The sequence below is a fragment of the Varanus komodoensis genome, unplaced genomic scaffold (genome assembly GCF_004798865.1).
Source record: "Varanus komodoensis strain SLA01 unplaced genomic scaffold, ASM479886v1 scaffold4, whole genome shotgun sequence".
Lineage (NCBI taxonomy): Eukaryota > Metazoa > Chordata > Lepidosauria > Squamata > Varanidae > Varanus > Varanus komodoensis.
Genome location: NW_025335941.1, coordinates 14355323 through 14367219, shown reverse-complemented (window position 1 = coordinate 14367219; position 11897 = coordinate 14355323). Strand labels below are relative to the sequence as shown.

General features: G+C 40.4%; 1 protein-coding gene across 2 annotated transcripts in view; it reads right to left on the bottom strand.

The window, feature by feature from the left end:
• Window positions 1-2985: 2985 nt before the first annotated feature.
• Window positions 2986-11897, bottom strand: part of RCAN1 (regulator of calcineurin 1) — a 30767-nt gene continuing 21855 nt past the window's right edge. For both annotated transcript variants that reach the window (XM_044441766.1, XM_044441768.1), the window contains exons 2-4: window positions 10245-10418; window positions 5824-5983; window positions 2986-4930 (exon numbers count right to left, since the gene is read on the bottom strand). In XM_044441766.1, the coding sequence (XP_044297701.1) occupies window positions 4758-4930; window positions 5824-5983; window positions 10245-10418 (507 nt within the window). In that variant the 3' untranslated portion in view covers window positions 2986-4757. The remainder of the gene's footprint in view (window positions 4931-5823; window positions 5984-10244; window positions 10419-11897) is intronic.

Here is an 11897-nt window from a genome sequence, read left to right as displayed (position 1 = left end):
AGGCCAACATCTTCATTGAGCTGTTCACCACCACCCCAAGATTCCCGTCTTGCTCAGACACTGCTTCCTCAGATCCCATCAACCTATACTTGAATTTGGGAATTTTTTGCTCCAATACTTGTGAGCAGAGTTTTTTCAGAGTGCCTCTGGAGGTGTATTTCTGTCTTATACGTAATATATGATGCTTGCCTTGTTTATATTCTGTACATAATACTTGAAGATCAAGTAGCAGTTGGGCAACATAGATAAAACCCCTCAAGCAGGCAAGATAAAATACTAAGATTTAAGCTGACTTAGCCTCTTTATGTCCCATGGGACTAATGTTGCAATTCTCTGTACACAATTAGGCAATTTAAACCTTTGACATCAATGGAACTGAAGCAGGATTGTAGGATTTGCAGGATTTGCAAGATTACAATTTAAGTATAATTATGTATGCATTAATCCTATTGAACTCGGTGACATTTGTAAAAACAATACTTGATCCTTGCCATTCCTGGCTAATAAGAGTGACCAATGGGATATGAGCAGGTGAGCAGAGGGAGTGCGAAATACATCCTTACATGAAGGCATGGGTTCCTGCTGACCTGAAGGAAGCTGTAGTAAGCACATTCCTGAAGAAACTCACTCAACTCAATAGAATTCAATTGACATCACCAGTTATGAGTACTCTGTTCTTATGGAGGGCACTAGAGATTTGTCATGGCAAAGCAACTGCAAGCACTTCTGAACAATACTGCTTATCTTGACCCATTCCAAACCACGCTTTGATCTGGTTGGTGGATCAGATCAGCTTTGATCACCTTTATTAACAGAGGGGTGAGGGAGCCCTCAATTGAGCTCTGTTTCTCATCAGCTTTTGATAGCATTGACTGCAGTATCTGCCTGAACTGAGTCTGCGAGTTGAACATTAATTGCAATGGTTGATTTCAAAAAGGAACATTCCTCCCCTCTTGCTATTGGGCCTTAAGGTTCTGCAGGGTACAACTTTGTCTCCCATACTGCTCAACATTCATTTGAAGCAACTGGGAGTATAACTAGAGGTTTGCAACTAAATGGCATTAGTATATTAGAAACATAGAGAGTGAGTCAGAAGGGGCCTCTCGGGCCATCTAGTCTGACCCCCGGCTCCAGCCGGCTCCGCTCACAACATGCCCACCACGTGCATGTCCAGCCTATTTTTGAACACCCTCACCGATGGGGCCTCAACCACCTCCCGTGGAAGCCCATTCCATACCCTCGGGGTCCTGTCAGGAAGTACTTCCTGGCATCCAAATTGAACCTGGGTTCCCTGAGCTTTGTTCTGTTGGAGTGCATCCTGCCTTCCTCTGCAGAGGAGAACAGATCTCTACCCACCTCTGTGTGACACCCCCTCACATACCTGTATGTCGCCAACAGATCCCCTCTGAGTCTCCTCTTCCCCACTTCCCTCAGTCTCACCTCATACGGCATCCCCTGCAAACCGACCACCAACCTTGTGGCCCTATGCTGCACTGACTCTAACCTGGCGATAATATTGATGATCTGTAATCTGAATCCATGGAGAATGAACAAACCTGGATAAGGGACAATAGATCAAAAAAGGGATGTGGAAGAACCATATTGGGGCTGGGAACCCAACAGATTCCTTGGGCTCAGATCACTGGACTCCACTTTGTTGTGGCCCTGAGTTGTGGCCCTGGCCCTGAGTTCTTGGCGAGCATGCCCAGTGTTTGCAGGGCATGCTCGCCACTTGCCAGGCATGGGTCTCCATGCCACTACTGTGCAAGTTATGTCCCTCTTCTGCACCATCTGCAGCAGCCTTTGTGCTACTGTACCTGACACAGAAGAAGGTTGCACAACCTTCATTCTGCAAACATTTGTGGACTCTGCAAGACTAGGCCAAGCACAATAGGAAGTCCATGAGTGCTAGAGGGACAGGCTGCAGTAAGTTCATTCCCAACCCTCAATCAAGACTGATCTAGCAAGATACCTGCCAAGGTGGCATCCCTGTGGGGTATATGGTTTCTGAGTGCAGGAGATGAGATCTTGCTTGTTCTGAGTGGAGCTGTGGTCCCTTTGTGTGATCAGGTGGGAGTTCTGCAGTTACTGCTAGATCCATTTCTGCCACAGGAGCCCCAATTGCCTTGAAGATTTGGACAGCCTTGTCACTGCAATTGGCATGCCAGCTATAACCTCTCCTGGACAAAGATAGCTTGGATACTGTGGTGCATCCATTAGTAACTTCAATACATGGGCTGGTCCAGAAGCTACAACTAATGCAGCTCAGCTGTTATCCAAAGCTGCTCCTTCACAGCTTGCAACTTCTTTGCTGACAGAATGACACTGGTTACCTATTTGCTCCCGTGTCAAGTGGAAAGTTTAGTGACTTGATTATTCAGAGCTATACAATTTGAGAGCAGGATACTTGGAAGGACATGTCCCTTACCAACCTACCCAATCCCTGAGATCATCAGACCCACAGCCAGAGAAGAGCCTTCACTTGTGCTAGCTTCCTCTCCATGGAATTCCCCATCTCTGGAGGGCAGGCAGGCACTAGCACTGTTTTATTTCCAGCATCTCTGGTCTTTATCTGCTGAAGGTATTTCAACCTGCTTTCTCTGATCAACCAACCACTATTTTACTGGTATCCTCTCTGTGTGTTTCTCTCTCTCTCTCTACTTAAACAACTCTAATTTGTGTTTGTGAGCTGCCCCGAGGCTTTGTTGCGATGGGGGCAGCATAGAAATGTTTTAAATAAATAAATAAATAATTTTCTGTTCCATTCCTTTGGTCTTTCCTTGTCCAGAATCTGTTTAGATGTGGGACAATATATTAATGATGTAGGTAGATAATAATCCTTCAGCTGAAGCAGTTGACACAGTAGAGGAAAAAGCATCTTAGATCCTGTATTTGTGTTGAAGAAACACAGGAACAAGTACAGAGGAGATCCCAAATTAAAGGATTGTATACCTGTTAATGTTTATTTGGTACAAATAGAATTGCTCTGGGTCTATTAAACTTTTATTTTCCTTTGAAAAACAAAAACAAAATACATAGGGCTATTCCATTTGTATTTGCACTGCATTAGTGTCATAGCTTTTAACATATACTTTGGGCAAAATAGGAATAATACAAATATAGTACATTCAGTACTGCTGACTTTATATAGCTATTTATAATGCATTAGCTACATTTGTTCTAAAATGGATGGTAGAACTTGGAAAACCTGTCACTGAATTTCTCTTTTTGAAACTAACAGAACATCTTCTCCTAAAACAGAGTGCTACTGGCATGTGTATGAAAATATCAGGCTTTTTTATTTCAAAAATGGTACAAGCAGTGTGAAATCCCTTACCATCATAAAAAGAAGAATCACCATGGTTAAGTCATCACAAATTGTGAAATATGTTTATTCTTAAAACCTTTCAATTTAATGTTAAGAATCCATTCTAAAAGGAAATTCTTAGAAATACTTGAAATGGGATGTTACTGTGCACCTAAGCTTTATTCAAGCATTATTTGCTGCTACCACTTTAGCAGCTGCTACTAGAACACTGCTCCTACAGCAAAGCACTGAGAAATGTATATTGTGGCTTTGCATCAAATACTGGGAATTACATCATAGATGATGATGCTTAAGCATAAGAGAGCTCTATCAAACATCCACTGCCAATAAAAAACAACCTAAGCTTTGAGCTAGTACAACAATCATCCCTCCCCCAGAATTAATGAAAAAAGGCACTCCATTCTTCTCAAATGCCATAGTTCACATTTGTTATCACACTAGCTGTGCTCAAGCACCATTAACAACATTTAACAGCAACAGTTATAAATGTACACATTCGTGACTAAGAAAATACAACTTATAGTCTCTCACTGTTTGCGTACTGTAACAATATTAGTCTCCGGGTTTCTTGTACTTCTGATCAGTAAAGAAGTCAAGATGGTTTAAACCAAAATAAATAATTTCATTTAGAACAATTTAAAATCAGTCACCCACTTAAAATTTGCACAAGTATTTTATACATTTTCTAGATAAACCATACATTGGCAGTTAACATTAAAAAGGGATATTGCACCAAACTTATGAGTTTTACTAAGCATATGTTCCCACTGAAAAATGAAAGCCAATACAAACATAATTCAGAATGACAGCTGAGAAATTAGTATCTGAAATTTTCCTCAACAACATAAAATTAGAAAGAAACTTACTTCTGAAGTTCTACATGCATGCAGAAAATCTAACATTAAAAATGATTAACAATATCCTACTTCTTCAAAATTCTGTCTTTTTCACTAGTTGCCATATACAGACTGCATTTCTAATACCCCCAGTAACTTGTTCTGCTGATTCCCAGGATGAATTCACCGATGAGTGTATTTTAGAATTGCAGCCATACCATCTAACCTATGAATTAGATAACTCCTCATAGGATATTACACATACAGAGCAGAGGCATCCCCAGCTGCTTTGTAACAGAAATCTAGAATATTTGGAAATCTCCCTAAGCACAAACAGTAGACGGACTCACTCCAAAGTCACCATGTTTGATTATTCTTCTGGACAACCATTCAGGAGCTTCAGGTTGAGAACTGTCTCATGAGCCAAAGAGCAGCACTTAAAGACAAACAAATGAAGATATTCCCTTTCTCAAAGTATCTTTCTGTTTGAATTTCTGCTTCTGCCTCTTAACGACATCAAAATTGTGACTCATCATTTCATCAATGCCTCCCTTGAGCATGCCAGTTTGAAACACCTGAAAGCTCTATGTTGTTCAGCTTTGATAAGTAGGCACATAGTCTGGCCTCCTGGTTTGTATAATTTTTGGTTTTGGTTTCTTAGCAGCTTCTCCATCTTCTAGTGCCTCGTGAGCCTCATCGGTTTCACACACGTGGACAACAACACTGGGAGTAGTTTCAGTTGCAGCATGAAGTTCATACTGGTCCCCTAAAACAGCAAAAGCGATCAGACAAATGTCCATATAATAATACTTCCACATTTCTTCATATGTAAATAAGTATGCCTTTAAAAGACCCTCAATCTGAGAGCACTCGTTTCTTGCTGGAATGTCATTTCTTTTAGAAATGAGCTGACTGAAGTAGTTCTGGTCCAGGTTTTGGGTTCTTTTGGGCTTGTTAGCATGGCTTCAGGTTGGTAGAAGTGGTGCTCTAGGTCACATGGACAGAGGAAGCTCCTTGCTTCATATTGTTTGCCTCCACAAATAGAGGGAAATGATATTCACTGAGGGAGAGGAGCAGGACTATGGCAATCCTATATCCATATGTTTATTTTATTCTAGTTTAGCATGCCTGAAAAGGATTTAAATCTATTCTCCTATGAACTACCCCAAGCTGGAATGGTATCTGGGAGTTATAATCATTATGTCTTTTTATTTAGGACACATTAAGAACCCTTTAGTTCTTTTAATGTAATGGAGGAATAAGAATGTTCTCTTACAAGTCATTTTCCATATTGTTAGTTTGGGATATCAATATTGTTTCAAAGGCACATGGGAGAGTGGAAAGAACCCTATGCTGCTTTTGAGAATTGGCCTCTGGATTCAGCTGACTTTGGAAACACACAATTGATGAAGAAACAGATTGCTGGGAACATTTTGGAGCATATTCTTTTTGGTAAAGTGTTGATAACAACAAAAAAGCTGTCATTGGTAGCTAATTAATACCTGCAGAGGAATAAAATCTGTTCTCTCCATCCAGAAGGTTCTTCACACAATCACTCACATACACACCACCACCGTGCATTAAGTGGAACTATTAACAAATCAGCTGTAAAACGAAATGAACCTAAGCTTTTAGAGTTCAGGTACAGAAGTCTCTTACCTGGTCCTAGTTTAGAGATTGCATATAAAAGATCATAGTTAATGGCAGGTGTAGCATCATCGGCTTGTGTCCAACCAACAGGCGGAGATGATGGAGGTGAGATCAGAAACTGCTTTTCTGGAGCTGGTGGTGCTAAATGGGGGCTTCCAATATGCAAAGACTGGAAAGATTTTTTAAAAAATGTTGTTACTGATTTTTAAACGAACATATACAAGGTGGCACAAATGTTCTGTGGTAACACTCAAAGGGACAACACAGAATGGAACTCATGAGAAGACAGAAGTGTGTCAGTACTGACAAGACCCTAATGAAACCAGGAAAGATTTAATCTTAACGTGCTTCTGCTCTTAGCACTACCAATTAGAAGAGATTGTGCAAATTTTCTGTAGTAAAAAAGAGGGAAACAGCAGTAGGAAAACATGGGTGATTTCCAACAGGGGAATAACTATGTCTGGAACCCATGTAAATATGAATAAGAAAGGGTGATGACATGATAAAAGCTATTCCTGGAAGCACCAGTAATGGCTGAAATCCAATGGTGTACAAGTGGAATGTAAGCTTGTCTAATGGATTTCCTCCTCTTCTTCCTTCTGTACTGTTCCTAAAAACAGTTTCTCAAGAAGGATGGAGGGTGGGTTCCTCATACCACTATGAAATGTGTATTACTGGACTATTCTTTGTGCTTGTGGGTAGCTGGGGGAATTCGTCTGAAATCAGGCAGAGGAATATTGCATGAAGTTCCTAATTTAGGCAATTCCCTCCCATGACAACTGCATAACATACATTTCTCAACTTGTTGCCCCACAACTCTCCAGAAAGGCTTGTCTGAGGTAAAGCAGAAGAAGGGGAAAGATGCACTGCTTTTCACTCATACAATATTGGATTTCACCCAATGACAGAACCCTCTAATGAACAAAAATCTGTAAGAGCAAAAATCTAAAGACACTGTTCAGCTATTGTGGTTCTTCTAGCCAATTTTCACAGAATCATAGAATAGTAGAGCTGGAAGCGGCCATGAAGGCCACTGGGTCCAATCCCATGCTATTGCAGGACACCAAGTCCCACCATCCCACTCAAATGGCTGTCCAGTTTCTTTTTCGATGCCTCTAGTGTGGGAGAGCCCACCACCTCTCTAGGCAGCTGGTTGCACTGTCATATTGCTCTGACAGTCAGGAAGCTTTTCCTGATGTCCAGCCTGAATCTGGGTTGTCACAATTGGAATTGGTTATTCTGTGTCCTACACTCTGGTAATGGCAAAAAGAGATCTTTTAAAGTGAGCTAAGCTCCTAGTCATGCTATCTTGTTACCAAAAAATACCAAAATACCAAAGAACAGAAGACACTTTCTGACGTTGGTCTGCAAAAATTAGGTGTCAGTTAAATAATCCACAGTTAACTATGGCCATTCTGGAGCAAGCAAGTGTGCTATCACCTGTCCACTCCCATTGGAGCACCCCATTGCCGAGTTGTTGCTGTGATATGTGAACTCAGAGTTAAACAACATGGAGTTCCAATCCAACAACAAATAATGGGTTAAAACACTGGTTTATTTAGATTATTTAAATAATCTAGAATGCTGAGTACACACAGCACAACATCCACCCAGGAACAGGGTGCTCCTGGGTGTAGCAAAGCAGCAACAGGCAAACAAGAACCAGCCTGCTCACTCACTCCTGTGAACATAACAATCCATGATTTGTTAAGCTATGTGTTGCCTGATCATGCAAAATGAAACACTGGTTAGACCTCTGGCCAGCTAAGTTCAGTAAAGTCTACAGTGACTCTTCATGGTTTTGGACAGAAGTCTTTTCTGATCCTAATTGGAGATACTGGGGATTGAAAAAGGAACCTTCTCCATGAAAAGGAGATGCTGAACTAAGTACTGAGCTATTGGTCATCCTTACAGAATTCTTAGAAAATGTTTCTAAGTCAGGCTCCTACTGAACTACTTGCCTAGTTGCCATGGGTGACCAGCAATCACATGCAGGCATGTGAGTGGGCTGGCAGAGGGCTAATAGTTTGCACCTGTCCAGTCAGCCTACTTCATTTGCATTCAGTCTGCAGAGGAAGGGAAGCCTCTTTTTCCCCGTCCAGCATACAAACACAGCATGCTGGCCGAAGAAGAACAGAGTTATCATCCCTCTTTTGCCAACCTGCACACCAAAAGCTTCTATTTACTACTCTGTTAAGGGGCTAGTACCATTCAGCTCCATGTTGGCCACAGAGGAGGGCCAGCACAGCCTAGCATGCTTTGTGGACTTGACAAGATCGTCCTAACTAGAACAATTCAACTAATCTGTCTTGTATCGAAATGAAAATAGCTTAAGCAGTTCAGTGACACTCAAGAAGGTTGTAGAATCATCTTCTTTTGCATTTTAATCTGAAACAAAAGTACATGGGTGGTGGTGCCTTGGTTGCAGAATAACTCCCACCCCCACACATCCCAAGACTTGCCTCACACCTTCCATAGGGTCTTTTTGGCAGTATGTGACTACTTTTTTATTCACCCAGCTATTATAAGTAATTTGTGTTATTCAGTTCTGAGATCTTGATATTTTAGGTGCTATTATGCCAGTAAACTAGTTTCTTTCTTTGACAGTTGAAAAGTTTGTATGTTGGTAAGTTGTATGTTTGTTCTTATATTTCAATATAGTATTTTATTATTGCAGAAAATATGGTATTGAGCAGTCCATATAAATATAGTAAATCAATAAAATAAATATTTTCAGTATTCAGAGTCCAGCTTTAGATGTTTGGGTGGGATGGCGGGAGGAGAATAAGAAACCCAGAAAAAAAATCAAATTTCATTGCCATGATTTTCTCTAGAAATCTCAGGGGAAATTTGGACAAGCACTGTCAAATCATAAAATACAAAAAAAATCTTATTGAAACTTATTTGGAAAGCTAAATTATATATGGCAATTCCTCATGTTACATTTTTTGAGAGCATGCAGAGTCTTCTAACAAGATGGTCAGCAAAACGATTCTTAACAACCATTTTTATTATTATTATTATTATAACATTTCTATGCCGCCCCTTGCTGAAACCTCGGGGCGGCTTACAACATGATAAAATACATTGAAATACAATAGTACATAATAAATTACCATTAAATATAAAAATACAAAAAATACATTGATTTACAAATATAAAATTAAAATTATCAGTATAAAATAAAAATATAGGGGGAGAAAGAGAAGGAAGAAGGGGTTGCCCTGGCCAGATCATATGTTTTAACAATTGAAATGTTTAAATAAAAAGGTCTTTACCTGGCGCCGAAAAACCAGTAACGACGGTGCCAGGCGGACCTCTTTGGGGAGTGAATTCCATAGGTTGGGCGCCACCGCAGAGAAAGCCCTCCTCCGGGTACTTACTCTCCTAATTTCTTTCATGGAGGGTTCCCGGAGAAGGGACTCTCCCGCAGATCTCAAAGGGCGGTCGGGCATATACGGACGTAAGCGCTCGTTCAGGTAGCCAGGACCCAAGCCGTTTAGGGCTTTATAGGCCATAATCAACACCTTGAATTGGGCCCGGGCTTCAATGGGAAGCCAGTGAAGCTGACGGAGGACTGGAGTCATGTGAGCATAACGTCCCATCCCCGTCAGCAACCTGGCAGCTCTATTTTGCACCAATTGAAGTGTTCGGACTGTCTTCAGGGGAAGCCCCACGTAAAGCGCGTTACAGAAGTCTAGGCGGGAAGTCATTTCAGTGTTACTGAAGTAGCAGAACAAATGTCAGACTTCCACACAGCTTAAGAGTAATGTTGATCTGAAAACTCTACTTACTATTTCTGTCACTAGTGGTTTTATGCTTACTGTTCTTGGGAAACTGGACAGAGCAATTTCATCCTCTCCCTGAAATTGCTGTTTCAGCAGATTCTATAATTACCTGATACCACAATTCAGCTGCTCAAATGACAGCATATTAGGTATAAAAATATTACATCAATTGGGTGTAGCTTAAAATATAACTACACCTGAATCCTATTGTCTGTAAGGTGTAGGTTTGATACTGTTTCAAACGTCCATTCAGCTTAGAACTCGTGAGACAAATTTATGGGAGAGAAGGCTACCATGACTACTAGTCATGATGGGCTATATACTACCTCCCATATTAGAGGAAAACTGTCTATGTATACTGCATGCTGGGCCACACAACTAGGAAAGTTACTTCCCATTGGCAAATGGCTGGCCATGTTGGACTAGATGGACCCCTGGTTTGATCCAGCGTGGCTCTTAAATTATCATGAGGCAAATCACCATTTTCCTACCTAAAGAATCTTTCAAATCACCATCCTAACCCACCTGACAGAATTGTTGCATGGCCAGAATGCTGCCTTCAAGAGTCTAGTAGAAGAAGCATGAGGGACAACATGGATAACAGAGCAATAAGATTTTGCCGAATAGGTTTCTATGTCTTACCTGAGCAAAATACAATTTTAGTTCTTTTCCAAGGAACTCTGTCTTGTGCAATCGAATTTTAACATCTGCAGCTGACAATGGGTTGCTGAAGTTTATCCTTATTCTTTTAAAACTCTTAAAATACTGAAAGGTGACATCTTTGTCATATTTTTTAAAAAGGGCTTCAAATCTGGTCTGAAACACAAATGTTAAAAAATCAGGTGTTGGAAACCATGAGACATGAACAAAATTATTTTTGCTCGCAGTGCCCTCTGGACATATGAGCAGAGTCCCGAACAAGGACTTGTATACATTCTCTCTCTCTCTCTCCTGAAACAACCCCACCCCAACACCACACCCACATACCGAAACACAAGAGTAGTTTGCTATAGCCTTTGTTTCTAGAGAATAGAGGTATAATGATCTTTTCTGCTCCTGCCGCGCCTATTTTGCACAGAAGCATGCACGCAAACTGCAATTCAAGAAGTTACCATGTTTTTTCCAACTGTGTGGGAAGGAGGCCCCCCAGTTTTACTCCATAACTAGGCTTCAACTCTATAACAAAATATGAAGCCCTAAATTAAGATTTCTTAGATTGTATGCTCCTTACACTAGAGATCAGTCTTGTTCTTTGTAATGTCAGTGATGGCACATTTAAAAAAAAAAATCTCAAATATATTACAGGGCAATAATGATCCTTAAGAAGGCTGACTTTCCATTTAGTAGGGATCCAGGACAAATTATTGCAAATGATGCTCTTTTGAAAATAATCATAATCAAAAGGCAAAAATCGGAACAGATTGGCATAGCAACAGGGTAGCATTGCATCATATAAAAAGGCAACAGCTATATATGATGAAAAGCTATACCAATCAATAGGCATCAAAATGGTTTGCCAGTACTAGAAGTTCGCATTTGAAAGAACTGTTAATAAACCTAGCTGCTTCTCCTCTTATTACTATTATTACATTACATTTACATCCTGCCTTTTTCCTTTTGTGAGGAATTAAGATGGCTTACATAATTTTCCTCCACTCTGCGAGAAGTAGGTTAGGCTGAGAGTGAATGACTGGGTTAGGGTTAAGTCCAAAGCCACCCAGTGGGCTTCATGGGGGAGCAGCGGCTTAAACCCAGATCTTCTAGGTCCCCAGTCTAACACTCTAAGCAATATGCCACACTGGTTCTCAATAATGTAACATTATTGGTCTGTGAGGTAGCCACTTACTTCATGAATGGGAAGTCTGCCAACAGCTGACAACTTATACTAAGGCACTGAATATTTGGTGTATGTGCTAAATCTTCCGGCAACTATCCAATCCAAATTTATTTTTACATTATTTACATAGGCAGCTGCCATTTGAAATTTACAATGGTGCAACAAGTGAAACTTGCAACGGTGAAATCTGGATCCTCTGTTTGTTTGTTTCCCTTTGCTCAAACCATTAACTGTAACACTGAGTACATTTCAGAGCTGTATGGAATTACTGGATGCTCATTTTTATCTAATGCTTTTCTTATTTTCAGTTTCTGCACACCATAGCTGAGGAATAAGGTACTGAATTCAATACATAATAAGTTCATCGCAGAGGTTTTAAATTAAACACTGTAATTTAAACAAGTATAAACTATGGAAATTATATAAATGAAGTAGTTAGACCCAAAGTTGTCAACCAA